Source organism: Pollachius pollachius, assembly GCF_949987615.1.
Source record: "Pollachius pollachius genome assembly, chromosome: 10".
NCBI lineage: Eukaryota > Metazoa > Chordata > Actinopteri > Gadiformes > Gadidae > Pollachius > Pollachius pollachius.
In genome coordinates, this window is record NC_136943.1 from 17,979,042 (window position 1) to 18,006,133 (window position 27,092).

Consider the following 27,092-nt stretch of genomic DNA (forward strand, 5'->3'; position numbering starts at 1 on the left):
AGGCACTTCCGGTTAAATATTTGGTCGTTTTTACCCACAAGCGTCCTCGTGTAAACGGGGCCTAAGGGCTCATGTCGAACGATTACTTACAAAAACATGCACATGCCTTTATCACTAGTAAGCTTGATTACTGCAATGGTCTACTTACTGGTCTCCCAAAAAAGACCTCTAAAGAAACTACAGCTTGTTCAGAATGCTGCTGCTAGAGTTCTAACAAAGACCAACAAATTTGAGCATATTACACCAATTCTTAAATCGTTACATTGGCTTCCTGTAGGTCAGAGAATTGATTTTAAAATCATGTTGCTAACCTATGAATCCCTACATGGTTTAGGGCCAAAATATTTAACTGATATGCTTCCACAACATAAGCTTTCTAGACCACTAAGATCTTCTGAGACCAATCTGTTAATTATCCCCAGAGTAAAAACGAAAAATGGGAAAGCAGGATTTAGTTACTATGCAACAAATGTTTGATGCACACCCCCGCGCGGCAACCGCCCTTATAACCGCCTCGCTGCCGGAGGGTTCAGCGCGGTGGTGTGAAGGGCCAGGCGTTTTCAAAAGCGGCTGCTGTTGCTGCTGCTGCCGCCGAAAATTTCAACACGGGGAAAGCTGAGCGGTAGGGCAAAATCTGTGCGCGTTCACGTGGGCGGCAACCGCTTCCTGGTTTTCAGCCGCTTCTGTAACCGCCTCCCCTCTGCAGCCCTTCCCCATTGAAATGGAGGCGGCGAGTTTCCGCGCGGCGGTGTGAAAGCAGCTTCCGGCAGCGAGGCGGTTATACGGGCGGTGTGCAAGCACCAGGGTGGTGAAAACAGGGCCAGTCCAGTTTGACTGAGATGTAGTCATTCAACACCTTGAGTATCTCAGCCGCTGTTGTGATATTTTGCCATGGCATGTAACACACCATATCCTAATGTAAATCATCTTGATTTGTAGACAAGCAGTATTGCTTTGTTATCCAAGTCTGTTGATTCATCAAATTGTATTGCACACCAGAGACTGAATGAGCCTCTCACACAGATGTCTCTGCGGCCATATCATCAAATAAATTGATCTCCGATGGTAAATGGCTTCTCGGCCTTTGCAATACAGTTAGCCACAAGAAAGAATGCAGGCAGTGCAACTACATTTACAGATGAAGGGGCTTTCAAAACCAGTTTTTTTTCTTGGCTGACTGGGAGTCACCACTCTCATTTTCGTGCATCGTGCATTTTATCTCCTCTACCCTTGAAAAAGCCCACCAAAGAGGTCTGTTTTATGGCCATTGATAGCTGTGTGTATCCACCAAAACAAGAGGGTTCTCTGCTCTCCAAAAATAAGTTTATACTCCAACGTCGGCACCAGAGATGGAAATTAACTTTTTTGCCCACCAGCCACTCATCTTTTTTACCAGCCAATTTTCATCCGGTCAATGATGGATTTAATATGGACACAAACGACTAAACATTGGATCTTTGTATGGATTTATATGCACGTTACGGGGTGAATTGATAAGCTCCTGTAAGGGCTACGATGGCACAGATGACAGCTGATTTGGAACGGAACAACAGCTAAGTGAGGAACCCCGACATTTTTACTGTTCAATTATTAATGTTGTTTTTGAACCAGTATTGGAATACTTGCTCGGAATATCCAACAAGTATTCGAAGCCTGTAGAATGGTATTCGGGACAGCCCTACGTCTTAGCACACACACTTGACATCTGTTTTGACCAGACTGACAGAAAGCAGCTGTTTGCCAAACAAGTGAGCAGAGCTCTAAGGTTACCCAACATGCTAGTTTTTCGACAGCAACAAACTATTGCATTAGGCCTAATAGAAAATAAAAAAATAACTTACGTGCAGTGCCATTGGAAGTCTTGAAATGGCCTTCCCTTTTTGGCAATTGCGTGTGCATTTCGAACTAACTTCTATCAAGCTGGGCTGTTTTGAGGCTAACGAGCGGCCTCATCGCTGCCGTGGTTTCGGGCGCTGATTTTCCCTTGGCAATTTTCAAAACGTGAAGGTGACTTTTTGAGGACTCGTGGTCCTCCACGGCTTCCAATTTTAGGTTTTGTGTCCCACTCACAAAACTATTGGACCTGTGGCCATCCGAAGCATGTTTACGACAGAGAGCACAGAACATTGTCTGGCTCGTCCCGTCAAACACCAGCCGGTCACGGTGTTGCCCACTGTCCGATGTTCGCCATCTCTTATTAAAACAACGCTTCTTTTTGGGGATGACAGCCGTACTATCATCCGCCACCTGTACCTGGCCTACACTCTCCCCAGCTGTTCTCTTTCCTCCGGTGAGGAAACCCAACATTGCTTTCTCTAGTATTTTTTTTTTATGTCAATAATTAGTCTAGCATACTATACCGAATGTTGATACCGGCATATTATCTCTATGGTTACCGGTATATTATCCCGGATGTTGACAGTCGCAGTTCAGCAAAAGAGGCGTAGAAGAAGAAGGGGGCCGGATGTTGAAAGTAATGGTTGTGGAACTGTGCAGCGCCGTATGACGAATGTATTAAATATGCAAATTTGATCGGACCTGACTGGAAAGTATTACCCGACACAGTGGCGGGTGAAGTGACACAATCCACCCGTAAATGGCGTGTGGCGGGTGTTCATTTCCATCCCTGGTCGGCACGTATGCGCCATTAGCAAGCCTCCCACTTTTCTGTTTCTACACAGCTACAATCTCCTCTCCAATGCACTATTCAGCATTTGAAAGCCACATTTTTTCTCATTGATACAGTGAGCACCCTCAATCCTGTAACGAAACCGGTTCCACACATAAAACACCAAGTATTTATTGAACAATAGTTGCATGAAGACTTAAGCATGATAGAGAAGTGGGGTTGCGACTGGTGTGACAGCCTCTCATTTGAATTTTGTGTAAGTCATTTCTAAATCTCTGCAGCCCTGTGGCAAATGCTCTGTGGCCCGGGACCAGTCCGCAGCCCGCTGGTTGAGAACCCCTGCTCTAGAGGACAAATCTCTAATTTAACAACATCATTTTGTGTGAATGTTATAATTCCACTCTCACAAAACATTTTCACATTTGAATGTTGACATGATATTTGCATCCCATCCCTTTTTTGCTGATGCGTTCCAATGTTTTGGTGGTTAGAGTTAAAAAAAAAGCAGTCACAGTACCTACAATTTCAATGTATTTGTCCAGTGTATCAAGAACTTTCAACCTGCAAATATGCACAACTCAAACACAAACTTGAGAATTCATCATTTCAACTAATTCCATAGACATCCAGATGAATTCCCCTGATCAAACACATTGAAACAGCTTATTGTCTTCCCTCAACCAAAGTCCAGCGACTTGTGGTTTGAACAGCTAATTGTATTTACTCAATCATAGTCCAGAGACTAGCACTTAATGGAACCCAACACAGCTGCAGGTGTTCACTTTAAAATACTCTTTTCCCAGAGGTAACGACCTGAGACAGAACAAGCTGTTGAGTGACCCTGATGGGTCTGCCTTAACAGACCCGGTACAGAGTCATCTCACTACTGGAGTCTACTACCCATGCCCTGGTGCAACAAAAGAGCAGACCGATAAGATAGTGATGGGCGGCAGCAGTGTTTGTCTGACGATGACCCTCTGTGGATATGATCTATAGACCCTCTGTGGTTAGGGTGTATAGCCCCAGAGATCTACACAGGTCTAGATCATCTCTTATCAGGGTTTTCTGTATTCATGTAACTGAGTACACAAGTAATGAAAAAATCAATGCTGCAATGTTCTTTACAATATACTACTACATACTACAATTATGTACCCTTTCTGGCATAGCCTACTATTATATACTATATATTTTGATATATACTGTATATGACACGCTATTTCTCTTCATCAAGCTACGCAGCGCAGGCTACTGTAATGTAGATATATATGTAATGAGGATTATTATGCAAGCTACCTCTTCATTGCGGTTGCTGGTCTAGTCTATTGGTATCAATTTCAAATTTCTATTGTCTACAAAAAGTACACTGGATCAACTGAAAGGCTACATGCCTCTTATCGTCCACCTGTCAAAATGTTTTGTGGGTCATCCAGGCAAATCTAGTGTCCAGTTTATACACACTAAAACATAACACACATTTGCATTAGAATACTGTGTGATGGTCTTCCCTATTGTCAAGTCTGCTGTATCAGATTCAGACGTTGACCGAGCTGGGATCTGTCACAGATCAAACAGACCTAATGTCATTCCAGGCCCAAGACATGTTGACCCTGGTGGGGGGGGGGAGTTAGGGCTGTGGAGAGACCCTCTGGGTAGGGGGTGGCGGTGGCGCTCGACACTGAAACACACAGACAGACAGACAGAGAGCCATAACAGTTAAGTGTGATGCTAATGAAAGAGACAACAATAACAGCATGCAACTCTGTACAATATAACCATCATGCGTTTCATGAAAATATTTCTGTGCATCATGAACTCACTGGTCTGAGTCTCCCAGGAGAGGTGTGGTTACTGCCTGCTGCTTCTGGAGGCAGAGACACATCAGGAGGTCAGAGACTCACACGCATTATGGGATGTAAGGTTAAACCTCCATAACACTTGGGAAGATAGATATAGTAGATATAGAGCCTCTAAACTGTGTGTGTGTGTGTGTGTGTGCGTGCATGTGCGTTCGTGCGCACGTGTATGCGTGGTTGTGTGTGCATGCGTGCATGCGTGGGTGTACCTGCGGGGCTATCAGTAATACGTCGGAGCTCTGTATTGAGGGTGTGTATTCGGACCCCCTGACCTCTGGACAGAGTAGAGGCAAGAGGGGGGTGCGTCCGGGGCTGGGGGTACAGGCTGGCCGGGGCCAGAGAGGGGTGAGGGACCGGGGGAGGAGGGGAGCAGGAGGGGCCCGGAGGAGGGCTGGTCGGGGTGGGCGGAGTCTGAGGAGAAAAGAAGAGAGGAAAACTAAAACCAAAACAGCGTCACAAAAAAAAAAAAATCACAAAAAAAGGAGTCCATATATTTTCACAATCATACCGATAACAGAATACTGATCCTGCTTTTGGTCACTCGTTTTATTACTAGTTTGGAATGTGTTTCCAATAAACCGGACACATGATATCATTGTACAGCCAACCCCTCCACCTCGTCCTCTTCCTCCCGGTCCTCTGTCAGCAGCTCTACCACGAGGGAGGGGAACACCCCCACCCGGCCGTCCAGCTCCCCCTCCCAGAAGCCATCATCCACCTGGACGACACACACACACACACACACACACACACACGTCCACTCAGAGAGGACAGAGGGGGAGGGGGAGCTGATCACTCTGGGGGTGGGTGGGGCTCCTGAAACAATGCTCTTTGAGGGTTTCAACTTTCTAAAATTGTTTTAAGTGTATTCAACTGTTCTCTTCTTTGCATGCAGTTGTCATTGTTAAAGTGTTTTATAGAATATATATTGTATAAATACATTTAAATATCCTACAGACTGCAAGGGGAACACCCACATCTTGGACGTAAATGTGCTCATTCTGCAAGTGTGTCAAATTGTTCAGCAGTGATTAAAATGATAAAAAAAAAATGGCAAAATGTATTTTTGAAAAAGGTAGCCCCTCCTTTTCACGTACATCTGACACTACCCGCAACACGTAACTGATCAACACGCACACACGCATTCACGCATCGGGTAATGTTGAGTATATGACGAGCGGTGCCGGCAACCGCGTCTCGTCATGAGACATAGCGACCATAGCGATCACAAAAGACAAAACCTTTCAGTTACTTACATGTAAACATCCTGGCAATCGGTTAGGTACAAGCAGATCTGCTCCACAACCCATTCTCTGCCGTTTATCCATACATTTTGCATGACACAAACAGACACTGACAGCCTCACTCACTTCCTGGGTCCCCAAACATTTTGAACCCCGGGCAACACAAGCACCTGATAATGCAACACTTCATTGCCTGATCGGGATGCAGGAATAGGCCTGTTTGTAAGGGGGGGGGGGGGGGGGGGGGGGGGGGGGACGTTATTTGCTCTATGTATGATTATTACGGTATTTTGCATTTTGCAACAGTGAAGTTCATAATCAACATTTGAACTGTTAAGATGTGTAATGAAGTGTATGGTCGAATATCATTTCATTGTTAAAGATAAATGTATTATGGTACATGGGTCTGTGAACCCCTATGGTAGTTGCTATCTACCAATTTAGTTAATTGGTTGGCTTTATTTAAGCCCGGTATTTTCTGCTTTCGAAGAGGGTTGGGGGAGGCAGAGTGAGACGGCTTGCTGTGAGGCTGGTACATGTTCTGTGATTCTCTTGTTATTTGACCTTTGCTAGTGAGCAACCCTCTGGTGGATTTTCTGTTTGTTTATGAAAGTATTTTGTTTGGCTTTGCCATTTCACTTTTTCAACCACGGTAAATAAATCACTATCTTTCCACGTTAACCTATGTTGCTGGCTGAATTTTTGTGGCAAGGACTCAAGGACATCATAGCGTGAGCATCACAGTGGTTTGCGTGGGGAAGAAGGAGGAAGCGGTCGAGGGTTTTGTTTTTCGTCTTCTTCTAGAACCCTTCAAAGGGAGTGATTTGGATACTGGTTCTAACGTTAACGCCCATCACGGCTCTACTCGTTGAATGTAACAGGACACTGGTAGTGGACACAAACCTCTCCCTGCCCACAGCGCAGCAGGCGGATCAGCGCCCCCTCCTGAAAGGACAGCTCCTCTGCACTCTGGGCCTGGTAGGTGTACAACGCTCTGGCCATCCCTGCTTCAGAGGAACAGGCACACAGAGAGATGGGAACTCGCATGCACACAGACATATGCATACGAAAAGATAAGAGGGACATGCTCCTTCCCAGTCAATATTTTAATTGTGTCGGTCTCCCTTATGTTGTGAAGTATGATCCAAACCACAGACCTGAACTAGGCCCACTTCTGATGTTCCCGATAGAGAAACAGGAGCTAAAGGAACAGTCCAGCTGCACAGAGTCTTCTGTTGGCAGACACAGGAACTGCACGTAGCGCTCCGGCACATAGCCCACCTGACCACTTGAGTTACACACCTAGGGAGAGGTGATTAATGGACGGAAAGAGAGCTGGGGAAAACGAACAATAATAGTTTAGATATCAATGGATAAAGATTATATTTCGAGGATCGTAACTGAATCCTAATCTCAATCTTCTCTAGAATCCCACGTTTTGAGGCTGCCTCTAGCGAGGGTATGACCGGAGTGCGATGTATGTTGATGTTAGGAACACCTCACAGTCAGCATAGAACAGGCACAGAACCCGAGACTGGAACGCAGAGCTTTTGTCGAAATGTGACTGCATCTTGATGTGGCGCAGTCAGACTCAGTTCACTCTGTCACAGAGAGTAGGAGGACTCTGTCATAGGCAGGGGCGTAGGAATGAGTTTAACATTGGGGGGGACACATATCGGAAACCTGACAGATCCGTTAATGGTTTGAACAGAAATGTCATAAATTAACTACACTGAAAAAATTCACAAATATATTTTATTCTACTAAAAAGATACATTTGTAAATGTAAAGGAAATCACATTTTGAACGGCAGTAATGAACTGATAAATATCTAATCAATTCTTTAATTGCACGCTCAATCATCCAGTCTTTTAGAATAAGAAGCGGTGACGTGACGCTGTGTTGCGCTTTCAAAATAAAATCAAACATTTTTCTCCCCTGGTATAATTTTTAGGTGGGACAGATGCGCCTGTTTCCAATATTGGAGGGGACACGTCCCCTCCGTCCCCCCCGGTTCCCACGCCCTTGGTCACAGAGAGTAAGAGGACTCAGTTCACTCTGTCACAGAGAGGAGGAGGACTCTGTTCACTCTGTCACAGGGAGAAGGAGGACTCTGTTCACTCTGTCACAGAGAGTAGGAGGACTCTGTTCACTCTGTCAGAGAGGAGGAGGACTCTGTTCACTCTGTCACAGGGAGGAGGAGGACTCTGTTCACTCTGTCACAGAGAGTAGGAGGACTCTGTTCACTCTGTCACAGAGAGGAGGAGGACTCTGTTCACTCTGTCACAGGGAGGAGGAGGACTCTGTTCACTCTATCACAGAGAGGAGGAGGACTCTGTTCACTCTGTCACAGAGAGGAGGACTCTTTCACAGAGTACATGTCATGATGTTTGAATACAGCCTTTACCTTCAGCCAGTCCTCCACGTCCCCTTCTTCTACCACCTGGAGCTCCTCCCCCTCCACGATGGACAGCTCATCTGACTGGCTAGCCTACAGGATCATTTAGTTCAGGTTTTATTGGTACCCTCAACCTTTCATTACATTTGGTTTCTCAAACTTTATTTCATTGCTTAAGGGTCCTAACAATCGTTCAAGGTGCTATAATATTTCTAAAACTATTACCGTATATTTATAAAATACGGTAAGCCTCTGCTTGTGAAGCCAGCCTCCTCTTCAGATAAAGCCAGACACCCCTGATTCTTCGTGGCTGTCCCTTTCACTCGTTTAACTTTATTATGTATCGGGAATGTCTGTCACCAATAGCCAGTATTTCTAACTGTGGCTTGGTTGGATTATGGGGATGTTTATGTTACATTTCAAGGCAAACAACTTATTTATGTTTCCAGACGAAGTGACCGATTACATTGTTATATTCAGTGTTCACTGCAGTTTTACCGTCTCCTTCATGGAGTTAATCACCTCTGCTTATACATGGATACGTAGACAACTAAAATGCTCTGGCATGCGTACAAACACAGATGGACATGCAAGTTTCTTTAGCAGTTTGCTGATAGGCTGCCATCTTGGCAGCAGCATTTATTGCTGGGGGGGGCGCCATGAGGAACCAATAGGAACAGGCCTTTCTGAGCTTCTGAAAAATGAAAACTGTCAATGTACAGACGGCTGCTTCAGGGGGGTAATACATTGGGAGCGTAACTGTGCATTTGTTGTGCGCACTACCTGGTAGTCATACACCACTCTGCACGCTGCTGGGTACAGACAGACTACAGATGCAGAGGACAGATCCACAAAGATGTCTCCGTCCTCCTCTTCAAAGTCCTCCAAGTCAGTCAGGTCAAACTCCTCCTCCTGGTAAAAAACCCGGAACTCATCACGTGGATGTCGTCCAAGCTCATCATGAAGACTTGTATGTACAAACAAACTATTTGTGTGCATGTCAGTGTGTGTGTGAGTATTTGTGTTAGTGTGTATGCATGTGTCCGCGCAATTGCCAGTGCATGGTTCCGTGCGTGTGTGGTTCTGTTTATTTGTGTGTGTGTGCGTGTGCGTGTGTACGCGTGCGTGCGTGTGTGTGTCTGTTTGTATGTGCGGTTTTGTGTTTTGTCCGTGTGTGCGTATGTATGCAGGTACAGTATGTATATTTGTGTGTGTGTGCGTGCGAATGTGTGCATGTGTCTATGTATGTGCAGTTTTGTGTTTTGTCCGTGTATGCGTGTGTATGTAGGTACTGTCCGTCCGTCCGTCCGTCCGTCCGTCCGTCCGTCCGTCCGTCCGTCCGTCCGTCCGTCCGTCCGTCCGTCCGTCCGTCCGTCAATCCGTCCGTCCGTCCGTCCGTCCGTGTGTGTGTGTGTGCACACCCTTACCGAGACATCCCCAGTTGAGCGTCGTTGCTCGCTGAGCCTCCTCCCCCCCTCCAGCTCCTCGTGGGCCTGCCTGAGGGCGGGGCCCAGCCACTGCTCCACCCCCACCCCACACCCCTCCAGCAGAGCCAGCCGCGCCTCCGCCCTCACCCTGCTCACCTGAGGGGCAGCCGTACGGAGACACACACGCACACATACACGTATATACACACACACAGACACACACACACACACATACACACACATGATGTGCACACACACACACACACATATACATACACACATAATGTGCACACACACACACATACATGTATGTACACACACACACACGTATATACACACACATACATACACACATAATGTGCACACACACACACACACACACACACACACGTATATACACACACATATACATACACACACACACATACACAGACACACACACACACACATATACATGCGCGCACACACACACACGCAAACACAAACAAGCACACACACACATACAATGAGGTAGCAGCAGCAGTAAATAGGGAGGAAAAAGGTGCTTGAATTGCAGAAGACATCTTATCATTCAAAACTAAAAAGGTATTTTATGCTGCAGACTAGTATAGAGAGCAGGTCTGAAACATCTATCTCTATACTTTGTCAAACTTTCTAGACCAGCGAACAAGCCACAAGGCAGAGATGAATCCTAGCAGATTCAACCCGACCCTACCACCTTGTGTCCTCACACAACATGGGGGCCAACCACACGTTCTCCTCCCAGCGGCGCTATGGAGGCTCTACCTTGGCCTTCCTGATAGTCTCCTCCACCTCCAGCATCCTCTGCTCCACACTGAGCCCTGTCTCCTTCGGTAAGAGCTGCACCCTGCTCTCTAGGCTCTGCAGGGCCTGTGTGGGGGTGGGGGGGGGAGACAGAGACAGATAGAGTGAGAGAGACCGAGAGAGAGTCAAAGAGAGAGACACGGTCCATCATGTATATTGCCCGCTGTGATTGTGTCACAAAGACGAGATATTAAATCTTTTGTAATGTCTACCCTTGTTCCGTGGCTGATGACCTTGTAGTCTTTAGCCACCTTGGTGGCCCATTTCCTGGCTTCCTTGTTCAGACCGCTTTCCCCCCCGGAGCCACAAACCTCCTGGAGTCCATTCACCTGGGAGAGAGGGTACATACCGGTCTCATGTGCTCCATCCACATGGTGATGGCATCTATCATGTCTGTACACTCTGGCCTTTCACGCCTCAGGACGGATTGACTCATAGGATCACCAGATCCCTTAACAGCGTGCAGGAAGAATCCCGGATAACGTGGGCACGTGTAGACTGGTCACCATAAACATACTGTATATGTTTAAAAATGTCCTATTTTCCACGTATTCTTGTAGACGAGCTGACGTCTGCGTGATATTTTTTGTCAAACGGTGACATCTTGACCTCGATTTACGAATGTTGTTTGACGTTTTAAAAATTCATTTTCTTGTGTGGTATTGGACACACTAGACCTTTAAAGGTCTACTGTGTCAGTTTGGCCAGGACGTTTGGGATCTTTGCATTTGTTTTGAAGACACGGTGGCCCCCCTTTGAGTCCAGCTCACGGGGTCTTCCTTCCTGCCTGTCCCCTGTGAGGTGTTGCTAGCGGGGAGGGACTTGGGAATACCTACCACATCGCTGACGGTCGGCTGGAAGGCCAGGCGCGGGGGAGCGCCGAAGGACAGCCCTTCCTGCAGAATGTGCTGAACACTGCGATCTCTGGTCACCTGCGGAAAACCAAACCACCACCGCTCGAGAGAGGGGAGAGGACTGACCCTTGGCCTTCCTCCTCCTCCTGATGGAGTGGAGGCGAGGAATGCCAGGGACGTCAAACAGCATAGAGGAGCTACTGTGGGGCTGTTTCTCATCCATGTGTTTGTGTTCTCAGATCAGCTCCTCTCTAGTGGCGTCCTGCTCCGCTCCCAATGACCACAGATATGGCAGAAGATCACAGACTCAGACTAAACCATTAACAACTATCTGGAAGACGATTATGGGACTAATACTCATATGGGTCATGACCAGTTACGTTATATTATATAGAATGAATGTCCATATGTTTCTCTTTCCTACTGTCCCTCTCTCGCACGCACACACACACACACACACACACACACACACACACACACACACACACACACACACACACACACACACACACACACACACACACACACACACACACACACACACACACACACACACACACACACACCTTGGCGGCAGAGTCCAGGATTTGGCTGTACTCGGTGTGTGTGGCAAGGCACACACTCATCTCTGTGTTGCAGAGCAGGTTGAAATGGCCCCTCAGCTGGTCATAAACATCACCGTCCATACGCTGGACCCCGGGCAGACAGACAGAGGCAGGCAGACAGAAGACAGATAGAGAGGCAAATAGACAGACAGGAAAACAGGCAGCCAGGCAGACAAATATAGATAAGTCAAACAGACGGTTAAATAGACATTGTCATGAATAGCAATATATTTGCTCCAAAAAATATAAAATAACGCATTATACTTTTCCTGTGTGTGTGCGTGTGTGTGTTTGTGTGTGTATGTGTATGTGTGTGTGTGTGTGTGTGTGTGTCACCTCCATAATGTGTGGCAGCTGAACAGTATAGTAGTGGTGCAGGTGAGCGTTCACAGCGGCCAGGGAGAGCAGATATTCATTCCGAACTTCATGCAAACGATCGTCACACTCTTTTAACCTGGAACTGAGCTGTGGCACAAACACACTCACACACACATCACACACACACACATATTCACACACACAAATTTGAAAATATTTAAAACGTAAGTATGCCCAACATTTACTGAAATTACTAATCCGACAAAAATGGTAGAATAAGCCATTTTTTTGGTCCATTGACATATTTTTCAGTGTTCAAGCAGTAGGCCGTTGACTATTAAAGAGTTTATTTATTCAACCCTAACCTTGGCGCTCATTTTCTGTAGTCCTGTTCTGAAGTGGAAGATTCTATGGTCACTCCTCCGGGCCCTGAGCAGATAGACACAAAACACTTGAAGGACGGCTTGGCATGAAAACAGAATGGAAAAGGAGAGTTTAGATTTGACAAAGAAAATGTCCCCTTAATTATTTTTTTAGCCAAAGGCCATGCTTTATCTGACATTTGCACTAGGCCATGTTTTCATTGTACTACCTATGCATCACATAATGATATGACAATTTCATATCTTATATTATAAAACTCTAAGATATTGGAAGAAACTGCTCCGTGGCTTATGATAATTATCACAAAGAGGCATACATGTGAAATATGTAACACGCACGCAAGCATGCACGCACGCACACACACATTCCCATGTGTATCTCACGTCCTTTTGTGTATGCTGCCTCTAGCTCCAGACCCTCGACTTCACCTAAACGAGGCACACCTGGAGACCTAATCAAGGGGGCTGCATGTATAAAGAGAGGAGCTGCATGGCAGTTGCTCTCTCCTCCATGCTCTGCTCTCGGCTCCATGCTCTGCTCTCGGCTCCATGCTCTGCTCTCGGCTCCATGCTCTGCTCTCGGCTCCATGCTCTGCTCTCGGCTCCATGCTCTGCTCTCGGCTCCATGATCTGCTTTTGGCTCCATGCTGATCGTTGTCTGCTGTGGCCTGCTGTGGCCTGCTGCCTGGTTGTATCGCTGCCGTCAACTGCTTAGCAGTTCTGTTTGGTCATTACTTATTTTGGGTTGAGCCAGGAAGCCGTGTAGGGGAGGCCTGCCATTTTGTTCGTTCCCCCTTTTTCTCCTGTTTATATTGTGGCTAGGGAGGATGAGCAAATGTATTTTTATTTACCCTTAGAAAGATCATTTCTTGTTTCTAGCCAGGGATACCTTTTATTTGTTTTGTTGGCCTGTGGGTCTCCCTTAATTGGCAATAAACACCTTTACTTTGGACCACCTGACTCCTACTTTCTTTTTGATCTGGTCTGTTACTCCCCTTACCCCTAGCCCACTTAGGGGACGTAACAAACACACACACTGACCTGGCCTGTGCCTCAGCGGCCTTCTCTCGGGCTGCGTCTGCGATGTGGCCCAGCTGGTGGTACCTCTTCTTGATCCGGTTCAGCTCCCGTATCGCCTCCACCACCTCCACTTGAACCCTCTGGAGCTGCTCCAAGCCCTGAGGTGGGCAAATGCACACACACACACGCACAACACACACACACACACGCACGCACGGGCACAAACACACACACAACACACACACATACATGTTATATAATATTAAATATATATAGAAGGAATTAAATGATCAAATATATCTTTTGCACAGAAATATAAAAAATGAAAATCGCTGAAATAAGAAAATAAAATATTAATTAGTTATTTAATTAGTTTTATTCTAGATTAAATTTGAGTAAAACTGTAATAAAGACAATGTACAGTAGAGAGTTTAGATTGTTCATCTACAATCTGATTCGTCTGATAAAAGTGTTTTTTTTTTCCAAATGCTTCTCATTACTTCTGGGTCTAGAAACACTTTAAATTAAAAAAATTACGTAAACTAATACATAACTCTTAAAAAGCTTAGCTTGATTCATGATTATGTTGTAACCTTTTAATTATTAGTGAACTTGTGAAATGTTAACTTATCAGTGGGAAACAACAGCAGGAAAGAGAGTAAACATAACCATCCAAATGTTCAAAAGCTAAACTAAAGGCCAGGGATGGGAGGTGTGTGGTGTGTGTGTGTGATGACAGAACACAAAGGGTCAACCCTGAAGTTATAACATCTGCTAGTCCACAACACTTAACAAGAATGACAAGTTATATAACAAACATCTTGTTTTGTTTATATTTTCATGAACATTAATAAAAAATAAAAGGGTTTAGGGTTAAAGAACTTTAACATAAAATAAAAAAGTCACCTGTTAATATCTGATTACCAACGCAGTAAAGTCCAACTGCACAGGCTGTGACTATTACTTACCCTCTTAGCTCGAACTTCCTTTGCACAGCGAAGGTTCCTCGACGTTTCTCCTAGGAGCGAGCGGTACTCTTCTGCTGCGGCCAATCGTGCCACAGCACTTTTAGCACTGGCGTCTAGAACGGACCGCCAAATACCGAACACACTGCTGGAAACACACAGTCACACACACAAACAACAATATGGATCAATGCAGAGTCGCCAGACATTCTATGAAATGTGTGTGTGTGTGTGTGTGTGTGTGTGTGTGTGTGTGTGTGTGTGTGTGTGTGTGTTTAGCATTATCTACCCAAACGTAACTGCATCAGTCTTTCCTCTCTGCCAGTCTCTCTTCTGGTACTGAGCAGCCAAGCGTTGCAGAGTCTGGAGAGGTCAACAGCTGAATGTTACGGTCATAGTTCTGTTCATTTCTATAGCTATAATAGTTTAAAACATCTGTAGTTATTACAGTTGGGTAATAGCTCCTCGACTTGATGAGTGACCTTGTTGTAGCCCTCAGTTGCTCTCAAGTTAGATATTTTTTAAAAACTATATATTTTAAAAGTCTTACTTAATGCGCCACACCAAACACAGAAACACACACTGACACACACACACACACACACACACACACACACACACACACACACACACAGACATCAATTCTTGTCTCTGAAAAAACTTCTCTGATCTAATATATTAACACACACACAAACACATCCACACACACACACTTCGATGTGACATTCCCCACAAGTTAAACAAACACACACACACATACCCACAAACTTTGCAACACACACACACACACACGACACACACACACACACACACACACACACACACACACACACACACACACACAATCTTGAAGAGAAGTGCGAACAAATGCTGTGCAGAAAACAGATTCCAATATGTTTGTATTGTGTACACTGGGCCATAGGAGTAGGGATGCAGGGTTAACCTGATCCAGGAGCAGCACTTAGTGCCCAGAATAGGTCCCTGGTCGATGGCTAATGACCAGTTCCTGATAAAATACCGAGTCGCTCGTCCTGCACCGAGTGTGCCTGTGTGTACTGTGTATATGTGTGTGTGTGTGTGTGTGTGTGTGTGTGTGTGAGTGTGTGTGAACTTGCCTGCCCATACTCTTTCTCTATAGCTGCTCTTTGTTTACTGAAAGACCTTCAAAACAAGAACACTTATGAGCACTTATGACACAAAAACACACTATTGAATGCACAACCACAGACACGCACGCACAGACACACACATACACACACACACACACAGACACACAGTATGTGACCTCATCTCCTCCAGCAGTTCAGTGTCCAGCTGCTGTTTGGTGTGCAGTTTCCCCAGTTGCTCTGAGAACACCAGCTTCACCTGCTGGCTTTCCTTCACCTGGATGTGCACATCAACGATGGTACGCAAACATCCCTTAGATCACACATTCTTTATTTTCTTGCCTGTCAAATAACCACCGCAAGTGTTGTTTATTCTGCATCCGTTTACTCTTGTATCTTTTTGGTAGGTCTGCTCGTATTCACCTTGAGATGGCTTGAAATTAATCGCGCAATACAAACTAAGGTTGTTATAGTTATTATTAAAATACACTGAAAGACAGCAAACATTGAAAACAGAATGAAAAATATAGAATGAGGAGTTCACCTTTGAACTTTTCTTTGAGATTTTGACTGGTGCAACTTCGCGATTATTTTTAAGGCTGACTGATGCTGACCAGATTCTCACAAACAGCATTTCCATTCGGGAGAATTATGTTGAAAACCGGTGTGACCAATCGATACACCAGGAAGTGTCCACATCGTCCACATCGTGTGCAATCTATCCCAACATTCTGTTGATTCAGCTCAAATATTTACTGTCATTCAATCCAAAATTACCCACATATATGAGTGTGCATGCGTCAGACCTACCTTCCTCGGCGGTGGCTGCATCGCTCTGGAGGCACATGCACGCGCTCCTCAGCGCAGCTGCGTCCAGCTGTCTCCACATTCACGCGCTCCTCCGCGCGCGTGAGCGGCGTCCTGCCTCATCCACGTTACGAGCTCCTAGGCGAGGAACGGGTGCGTCGCTGCGTCCTCCTATCTCCACTTCACGCGGTGAGCGCGACTCTTTCCGGTCCTCGGTCCCCCCCGCCCCCACCGGTGAGCGCCTCGGTCCCGCAGGTCGTCGTTTTTACGTTGTTTTTTCTGAAGTAGAAAAGTAAAATGTGCCACTTATTTCAACTTATTAGCAGGCCTATCATTGATTGTATTCTGTCAATTGAAAACGTTGCTGTTTACGTTTGTTTTGAGAAGAGAAAAGGTTTTCATGATCATCAGCGAGAACTAATTAGCCTCGCGATACCAGACGGTTGGAGATCTTCGCTGCTTCCCGAATGTCAATTTACTAAAAATCCTATTGTCACTCCTCGTCCTGTCCGACCTTAAGTGATGTGCTATTTGGACTCTAGTCTAACAGCCTGTCGTATATTGAAGTGTGAAATTGAACTGTTTGCACCGGCGTTACACCTATGCCCTTTTCCTAACCTCTGAGGTCTGGTGAAATGTGAGGGATCAGTCCTCAGGACAAAATGGAATGTGATGGGACTCAAGATAAAGTCCAATGGGTGGACTTTATCCCGCCCACTCATTTGCATTTGAAAATCGTCCACTTTGTTGAGGGTAGTGATGTGATGTCTAAATCTTTTTCAGGTACAATCGAGCAAAAGATTTGTTCGAAAAGAAAGAATTGTGCATGAATCAGCATTTGGGGACATGTTTTGAAAATGCTAATGAAAATTTGATGATTGCATTACAATTCTATTTATAACTTAAATAATGAATGAATTTTTCACTTGTTCACCGTACTTAAACCAAACCATACATAACCAAAATATGTTAGATATCAACGTTTCTAGATACGAGTATATCAACGTTTATAGATACATGTATATCAACATTTCTACTTGTATATCAACGTTTCTTGAAGCGTGCATATAAATGTTTCTAGATACGTGTATTTTGTATATCAACATTTCTAGAGGTGTGTGTATTAACGTTTCAAGAAGTGTGTATCATTGATTCTAGATGATTTATATCAACATTTCTATATACGTGTATATCAATGTTTCTCGAAGCGTGTATTTCAACTTCACTAGATGAGTGTATATCAATGTTCCTAGATATTGTGGCGACCCTGCGCCGTCGCGCCTGGACGAAACGCGCCAGCACCCTGAACAGCGCCCTCTCCGCGGACAGGTAGTCTGAGGGAGATACGTGCCGTTCAGCGCGGCTGCGCTAGATCGCGCATCCCACAAACCCGGGCAATCATGGACATTGGAATCACCTGGCGGAAGGAGACGACAGAGGGGTTTTAAGGGCCGGGCACGCTCCAGACGGGGGAAGAAACGAAGCTGGAGAGACGCAGTAAGGAAAGAACGCGCCATACCGCATTTAACGCCGGAACACCTCCTTCCCCAGGACTGAGCGGGAGAAGCCGGGAGCCAGGACCACGCCGACCTCACCGACGGACCGGACCTGGAGACGCCTCCCCCTTGATTGCCCCATCGAGGAAGAATTTCAGCTTCTTTATGATTTCCTCTTTTTGAGCTGCAGGCATTAAACCCGTTGCACTGAGCCCTGTTTGAGCGTTTTCATTCGTGTTCCCAACCGCCGACGACTGGGGTTGCCACAGTGGTGGAGAATGCAGGCGACGCGATCCCTTGACTAACCCCAAACCGAACCAGGATGCAGCCAGCAGAACAACCCGCAACGAGGGACGAGGAGATCGAGATCCTGAGGAGATGTATGATCCGGATGGCCGAGCACCTCGGTCGGGAACCTGCTTAGGCCACCCCCACGAAGCGGCTGACCAAGATGGGTCCGGCCGACGACGTCGAGGCGTACCTCGAGATCTTCGAGCGAACCGCGGTTCGTGAACGGTGGCCAGCAGACCAGTGGGGCCACATCCTAGCGCCCTTCCTGACGGGGGAAGCCCAATGAGCCTACCGGGATCTCACCCCCCTTCAGGCGGGGCATTACCCCACGCTCAAGCGGGCCATCCTCGCCCATTAAGGACACAGCCTCCCAGCCCGGGCGCAACGGTACCATGACTGGACTTACGACCCGCTCGGCTCAGTGAGGAGCCAGATTTCACACCTCGCCCGCCTGGCCGAGCGGTGGCTTGCAGTTGCTGGACCGGCTCGTGATAGACCGCTGCATCCGATCTCTGCCCCCCCCCGTGGCCAAACGCTGGGCCTCCGGGAACCAACCCGGGTCGGTGAACGACCTCGTCGAACTCCTGGAAAACCATCAGGTCACCCAGCGGCTGTGCTGAGGAACAGTCCCGCCTCCCGGAGGGGGCGAGATGCGGACCGAGCGACGCGTACGGACGACGGAGACCCAGTGCTCCCCGGCCCTGCCCATCCGTGCCTACCCAACAATGACCACCGTGGCCCGCAGTGGCCCCTGCCACTCAGACCCCGAGAGAGGAGTGGAGGCACTACACCTGCGGCCAGCAGGGCCACCTTGCACGCCATTGTTCCGGAGCCGGGGACGTGTCTATGCCCACGGCCAGTCCGTCGGACCGGAGAGGAGGAGCCTGTCTCCGTACCACGTGCTGGCCTCACGAGAGAACCGTATCCCCAAGCCTGCCGGTACGGGTTGGGGCGGCAAGATACCCACGCCCCCCTCGACTCAGGGTGCATGGGCACCTTGGTCCGACCCGGTCTGACCGACGGAACTCCCGGACGGAATATCGAGGTGCGCTGCATCCACGGCCAAACCGAGACATATCGCACAGACTGGATCACCGTACAGACCCCGAAGGGGACCTTCACGGTCCAGGCTGGTATGGTGCCAAACCTTCCCATGCCACTATTAATTGGACGGGACTGCCCCATTTTTAAAAGACTATTAGGGGCAGAGCTTCGGCCACCCCGACATCCCAGAACCAGACCCCCCGTTTTTAAGGGCCGGGCACGCTCTAGAAGGGGGAAGAAACCGAGCTGGAGAGACGCAGTAAGGAAAGAATGCGCCATACCGCATTTAACGCCGGAACACCTCCTTCCCCAGGACTGAGCGGGAGAAGCCGGGAGCCAGGACCACGCCGACCTCACCGACGGACCGGACCCGGAGACGCCTCCCCCTTTTTTTGCCCCATTGAGGAAGAATTTCAGTTTCTTTATGATTTCCTCTTTTTGAGCTGCAGGCAATAAAGCCGTTGCACCGAGCCCTGTTTGAGCGTTTTCATTCGTGTTCCCAACCGCCGACGACTGGGGTTGCTACAATACGTTTATATCAACGTTTCTAGATACGTGTATATCAGCGTTTCTAGATACGTGTATATCAGCGTTTCTAGATACGTGTATATCAATGTTCCTAGATACGTTTATATCAACGTTTCTAGATATGTGAATATATCAACGTTTCTAGATGCGTGTATATCAGCATTTCTAGATACGTGTATATCAACATATGGGTTTGAATTAACTGCTGGTTACACTTTCTGTGTTTTTAGGGAATCAAATGGGCAATGGCGGTTCTACACGGGGGCCCACGGGGGCCCGTGCCCCTGTGGACATGTCCCTGGCCCCCCCTGTGGCCCCACCGTGCTGACCAAATAAAACAATTATGAATTGATTATGATTTTACACGCGAGTGCCAAAAGCGGAACTAATGCGACGCAACGTTCTACACGGGTAAATTAGAGCGGCGCACCCAAACGGCGCACCCAAACATTGTTGCTGCACGTTCTACACGGGTAAATTAGAGCGGCGCACCCAAACGGCGCACCCAAACACTGTGTTGCTGCTGCTCGGTGAATGCGAGCTCAGCAAATACTCCTGGAGAAAGAAAGTAGCTACGATTTCTCCTGTTGCAAAAGTCGAAGGTAAGCAAAACGATTTAATCTTTTATGTGACTTGTTGTTCTTGTTGATCTTCCCGTGTTAAGTAGGGAGAGATGGTTATGCAACGAAGTGTAATGCATGCACCTACGATTTTTTCTTCTAATAGCAGCTATCATGAAACGAGGAAAGAATATAGCATCCTTTTTTGCCCCAGTAAACAAAAAAGTGAAAGAAACAGCAGTGAGAGAAACAAGTCAAGGTATTGAGAGAGCTGAGGAGCAGGAAGAGGGAGAGTCGGAGGAGGTTGGAGAGAGGGCATGTGATGAACGTGAGGGCTCTGACACAGAGAGGGAAATTTCAGAGAGTGAGAAGGATGAAGAAGAGGGTGAGGAGGAAGAAAACATACAGAGACAGAGAGAGAAACAGCCAGAGGTACAGCAAGTAAATCCATGTGGATCAAGTACTGCAGGCTTGTGATGAAGAAGGTTATTTCTGTTTGCAAAGTAGTGCAATTACAATTTCATTGTAGGTCTACTGTGTATCCTTAAAATTATGCTTTCTGCTGTAAATTCAATTTGTGCCAATATGGCACAAACTTGAACTACATGCAGATATACATGCGTAAGTAAATAAATGTTGTAGTTGTGCTCTATGTTTACTGTACATCTTTCTACAGATATCAGCAAGTCCAAGAATGATGCACCAGTACAGCCGAACTTGAATATATTCCCAACCACTTTGATGGGGGACAGAAGACGGTGCTTCAGGCAAAACTGGTATACTCTTCATCCATGGCTTGAGTATTCTGTCATAATGGACTCTACATATTGCTATGCATGTAGACATTTTAGCACACCAAAGGCCCGTGACACTGTTTTTGTTTCAACCCCTGGGTTTAGAAACTGGAAAAATGCAACTATGAGAAAGGCAGGGTTTTCAGTTCATGCAAAGTCTGAGCGACACAAGTGTGCGATGATAGCATGGCGGGATTATCAAAGTGCTGTTAAAAATGATGCAACACTAGCAGATATCCTTAACAAAGAACACACTAAACAAGTACAAGAAAATCGGGCATACATTAAAACAATTGGGGAAGTGCTGTTACTTACAGCTACACAAAACATAGCACAAAGAGGGCATGATGAATCTGAAGAGTCCAATAACAAAGGAAACTTTAGGGAAATTCTTAGCACAGTTGCTAACCACGACCCACTTGTTAAGAGAAGATTAACTTCTATTAACAATGCAAAGTACACAAGCGAGATCATCCAGAATGCGGTTTTGGGTTGTTTGGCAGAAATGGTTTGTTCTGAAATCATAGAAGAAGTGAAGAACAGTGAGGTTTTCAGCATCATGGCAGATGAAACAAAGGATGTTTCAAAAAGTGAACAGATTTCTTTCACACTCAGGTACTATTACAATGGGGCCATTAAGGAGAGTTTTCTCCATTTGGAATCTGCAGAGAGGTTAGATGCAGCAAGCCTAACTGGAAAAATAGTGAACTTACTGGAAAGTTACGGCCTGAACTACAAAAATAACCTTGTAGGCCAAGCATACGATGGCGCTGCCGTTATGAGCGGTAAACATTCAGGGGTTCAGGCAAGGATCAAAGAACAGGCTAAATTTGCCTTCTACATTCATTGTAGTGCACACTGTCTCAATTTAGTGTTAGTTGATGTAGTCAAAAATGTCCCAGAAACAGAGGAGTTTTTTCCTTTTTTACAGAGCCTTTATATTTTTACCTCTGGCTCATATGTGCACCCAAAATGGCTGTCTCTCCAAAAAGAAATGTATGGCAAAACAAGAGAGTTGCAACGTTTAAGCGACACACGTTGGGCATGCCGATTTCTAGCACTACGCAACATAATTGACACTCTACCTGCCCTTAAACGACTACTGCAACAGATTGCTCAAGAACGCCACGGTGAAAGAACTGTTGAGGCCCGAGGTCTTCTGCCTCAAATTGACCTACAATTTGTTGTGCACCTTGTCACTCTTAGTAAGTTGTTTGGGGAGACAAAACTACTGTCTGACATGTTACAGTCACAAACTGTTGATCTGGCTAGAGCTGTTGACTTGGTAAATGCTTTAGTCCAGACATTGAAAGACCACAGGCAGGAGTCTTTCTTTGATAAGTTGTGGGATGAAGCATTGACTATTTGTGAGCACTGTGATTCTGCACCATCAGTGGCAAAACGTCAGACAATGCTGAGCACTAGGCTCAGTGGCTACTGCACACTAAGCACTGTTGGTCAGAGGGAGGTAGAACGTGACAAAGCTATGTTTTGCACATCATTTTTCTATCCTGTAATTGACAGCATGCTCAAGGAGTTGAACAGACGTTTCTCCAATACCAACTGTGAGCTCATGACAAGCATACAGTCTCTCAACCCCCAGAGTGATGCCTTTTTAAAGGAGACAAATGTTTTTTCATTTGGCCGTTTGTACAATGCAGACATTGATGATTTAGGGCATGAGCTCCATCAATTTAAGAGAGTTTTGGACAGAAAAATACAGAGTGGTGAAATTACAAAGCCATGCAATACAGTTGAGCTGGTTTGTTTTATTGAGCCATACAGGGAAGTTTTCTTTGAACTCTTTAGACTGTGCAAGATTGCCGTAACCCTTCCTGTAAGCTCAGCCTCTTGCGAACGCAGTTTCTCCACACTGAAACTGATCAAAACCTTCCTGCGGTCCACCAATACTGACATGAGACTCAGTGATCTTGGTGTCCTGAGCATAGAGTCCAGAAGGGCCAAGGCTCTGGATCTGGATGCATTTGTGGACCGTTTTGCCAGACAGCACAACCGCCGTTTGCTGTTGTTGTAGTGTAGTGTTTACATTAATAGGTAATGTCACATTTTTATACCCTTTGTTGTACCCTGGAGGTTTGTTCACATTGAATTGAAACACTGTATTTGTACCCTGTACTGTATTTTTCATTTTTCTACGGCCCTACCTCCTTTAGCTTCAGGATTTAGGGCATGAGCTCCATAAATTGAGTGGTTAAGTTAAAAAGCCATGCAGTACAGTTGAGCTGGTTTGTTTTATTGGGCCATACAGGGAAGTTTTCTTTGTATTTTACTGATTTGAAAATAAAATAAATAAATCTTTAAATATCATTTTGTGCCTTTTTTTTGTGCCTCTCTGGTTGAACACCGGCCCCTCTTTGGCCCCCCTAGTAAAATTTGTCTAGAACCGCCACTGCAAATGGGAGTAGGCTTAACCGTTTTATAAATAACATAAATTATTCAAAGCTTGTTTCAAACATGGGACAATGAGCTACATGTTTGTTGGGAACCCCGCCGGTTCTCGTATATATAGACCTTTGGCCTTCATTTAATTTCCTGTAACATGCACTCATATATCTGACCAGCCCCCTGAAAAGATTGATTCTAGTTTCTTGTGATAGGAGCGGGACGCTGTGATGAGGAACTTTAATTTACACAATGTAAGCAGAGTTCACGTTGCTTACAAGTTAAAGTTCAATCCATCGGCTCAATCATTCAGAATGAAGCCTTAGATCTGTGACTTGCATGTTTGTTTTGAGAGGCATTCGTCAAATAATGCTGAGGTTTGGTTCTTGTTTTATCTTCGGGGGGCAAAGTAGATTTTCTCGGCATGTCAAATTTTAAGATTGCTCGCCAGCATTGAAACGTGTGCATAAAGTGACCCCAATACTAATAATTGATAACTTTAATATAATTTGTTTTATAATAAGGGTTGATGAATATTGTTTCTCTCAGTTTTGTTGATTAATAGTGAAGCATATTCTAGATTTGCTCACTAAACTAATAATAACAGAAGGCATTCAGCAACGGAAACCATTAAATCATGTCTTAAGTAGTCTTTATTAAAGAATATGCTCGGCCAGGACACTGCACAGAGCGGATTCAACCTCAACAACACTGTGATTAATAAATACATATACAATATATTTTAACTTTTAAAACATAGTTTATGATAAATAACAATATTTCAAGTTCAGCATTCAGATAATCAATAAGTAATTAAATAATACATTTAACACTAAAACTTAGAAGGCAATTCCATAAATATAAATCTTTATTAAAAAGATATAAATCTTTCATCAGTAGGCTATTTCATAAATATATTCAGTATTTAAAATATAAATAGAAAACTTTCATCAGTTGGCTATTTCATAAATATATTCAGTATTTAAAAATATAAATAGAAAACTTACATCAGTTGGCTATTTCGTAAATATAATCAGTATTTAAAAATAAAAATAAAAATCTTTCATCAGTATTCTATTCCATAAATATAATCAGTATTTAAAAATATAAATATTAATCTTCCATCAATAGGCTTTTCCATGAATATAATCAGTATTTAAAAATAAAGATTGTAAGTGGTTGGTTTTGTCGTGGGCAGGCTTCAGTGTGTCAGTTCAAACAGTGGGCAGGCTCCTGGTTCCAGACTGATCTCCGCCTCCTCCCCCTCCTCACTTTGATCCCGGCCTTGTTGCTCAGCCGGGTGGACAGTTCAACCAGCAGATCCAAGAAATGGTTTAATTTTGGGTTATCCTTACACTTCAGGTCCTTAACATCACTGAAGTCCTTCAGTTGGAGACAGAAAATACTCAATACTAGTGAACATACACACACACACACACACACACACACACACACACACACACACACACACACAGATTTACACTCACAAAAACACACGCATACACACACACACACATTGACACACACTAACACACGCAAACACACATTTACACACACACACACAGATTGACACTCACAAAAACACACAGGCATACACACACACACATTGACACACGCAAACACACATTTGCACACACACACACACACACACACATATTTACGCACAGTCATGTTGAGTAATGGGAATCTTACCAGGCATTCTTGATGCTGGATTGTAGAAGACAGTGCCTTAGAATATTTATTCTGAATTTGGTCCACGCCAGTCTTAAAGTACCACTGAGTGCAGTTTTGCTGTTGATATCCAACACAGAGCCATATATAAGCAAGTGGCCAAACAGTGTACTGAAACATCAACTACAACTTTGTCTCTGGGGAAAAATACATTATTGATCTTGCTTTTCCTGTTAAGTGCAAAATGACTGTAAAGATGAAAAACCTTGACTTGTATGCTGTGACTTTAGCTCTAATCTTTAACATTATTTTTCTATCGCATTCACATCCAGTGTAAATGGTTACTAAACATTTACCAATTATTTAACATGAATCAACCACCTTTTTGATTTGTCCTGTGTCAGTTTAGTTTACCTGTTCTGAAGACGTGATGTTAAGGGTAGTGTAGGGAGGCTGCAAACAAGAAGAAGCAGGTTTTACATGCATGGTACTTACTGCCGTACATGGTCCTAACTGCCGGTTTTAGTTAATAGCCATTTGTGTGAATTCAGTGAGATTCTTCTAGCTCACATCTCCTAGCCCACAATCACCACAGATGCATAAGTACATAACGGCTTAAAATTAACAGACATATTGACGTCTACTGTTCAAATTTGTCAATACAGAAATGAAAGTAAATCTTTCATAAATAGGACTAGATGTGAATTTCTATCTCATTCACATCCAGTGTAAATGGTTACTAAACATTTACCAATTATGTAACATGAATCAACCACCTTTTTGATTTGTCCTGTGTCAGTTTAGTTTACCTGTTCTGAAGACGTGATGTTAAGGGTAGTGTAGGGAGGCTGCAAACAAGAAGAAGCAGGTTTTACATGCATGGTACTTACTGCCGTACATGGTCCTAACTGCCGGTTTTAGTTAATAGCCATTTGTGTGAATTCAGTGAGATTCTTCTAGCTCACATCTCCTAGCCCACAATCACCACAGATGCATAAGTACATAACGGCTTAAAATTAACAGACATATTGACGTCTACTGTTCAAATTTGTCAATATAGAAATGAAAGTAAATCTTTCATAAATAGGACTAGATGTGAATTTCTATCGCATTCACATCCAGTGTAAATGGTTACTAAACATTTACCAATTATTTAACATGAATCAACCACCTTTTTGATTTGTCCTGTGTCAGTTTAGTTTACCTGTTCTGAAGACGTGATGTTAAGGGTAGTGTAGGGAGGCTGCAAACAAGAAGAAGCAGGTTTTACATGCATGGTACTTACTGCCGTACATGGTCCTAACTGCCGGTTTTAGTTAATAGCCATTTGTGTGAATTCAGTGAGATTCTTCTAGCTCACATCTCCTAGCCCACAATCACCACAGATGCATAAGTACATAACGGCTTAAAATTAACAGACATATTGACGTCTACTGTTCAAATTTGTCAATACAGAAATGAAAGTAAATCTTTCATAAATAGGACTAGGTACTCACATGTCGTCTGTGTGCCTATCGTCTGTGTAAAGACTCTAACTAGGCAGTCAGGCAGGCCGACGTGTTAGATTAGAGATAAATTTAAGAGGAAGTGGTCGATGGTAACAGTGATGCTTTTCAGTCTAACAAAAATTGCACCAATACATGCCTATATGACACAGCATTTCTACAACTCCAAAATGTTCCTGAGGATCTAATAATAATCAAATAAAATACAGTTATTAGGCAGAAACAAGTTATCAGTCTGTTATCCGCCTCCCCTCTCCCTGCTCTGTCTCCTTGCAGGAACTTTTGACACACCAGTCACTAACCACTCACAATATCTAGGTGAGCTACTCTCCTTGAACAACACAAGTTGCATTGAATAGATTT

The 27,092-nt window shown here is 45.0% G+C and overlaps 1 protein-coding gene and 1 long non-coding RNA gene across 2 annotated transcripts; both read right to left on the reverse strand.

Moving 5' to 3' along the window:
* Window positions 1-2,992: 2,992 nt before the first annotated feature.
* On the reverse strand, window positions 2,993-16,461 carry LOC307081344 (F-BAR and double SH3 domains protein 1-like; the record flags this gene model as incomplete). The annotated part of the gene is made up of 21 exons (XM_079744489.1): window positions 2,993-4,307; window positions 4,450-4,493; window positions 4,695-4,896; window positions 5,102-5,203; window positions 6,633-6,733; window positions 6,887-7,031; window positions 8,137-8,220; window positions 8,911-9,039; window positions 9,555-9,710; window positions 10,341-10,445; window positions 10,592-10,708; window positions 11,216-11,311; window positions 11,800-11,922; window positions 12,175-12,303; window positions 12,522-12,585; window positions 13,581-13,717; window positions 14,528-14,672; window positions 14,814-14,887; window positions 15,640-15,676; window positions 15,798-15,907; window positions 16,441-16,461. The coding sequence occupies 21 exons, from the start codon at window positions 16,459-16,461 to the stop codon at window positions 4,257-4,259; spliced, it is 2,172 nt and encodes a 723-aa protein (XP_079600615.1). The 3' UTR covers window positions 2,993-4,256.
* An 8,161-nt stretch (window positions 16,462-24,622) lies between these two features.
* On the reverse strand, window positions 24,623-26,745 carry LOC307081352. The gene is made up of 6 exons (XR_013812140.1): window positions 26,721-26,745; window positions 26,429-26,467; window positions 26,034-26,072; window positions 25,639-25,677; window positions 25,246-25,344; window positions 24,623-24,936 (listed from the first exon to the last, which is right to left on the reverse strand). It is a non-coding gene; the product is annotated as an uncharacterized lncRNA (long non-coding RNA).
* Window positions 26,746-27,092: the final 347 nt, after the last annotated feature.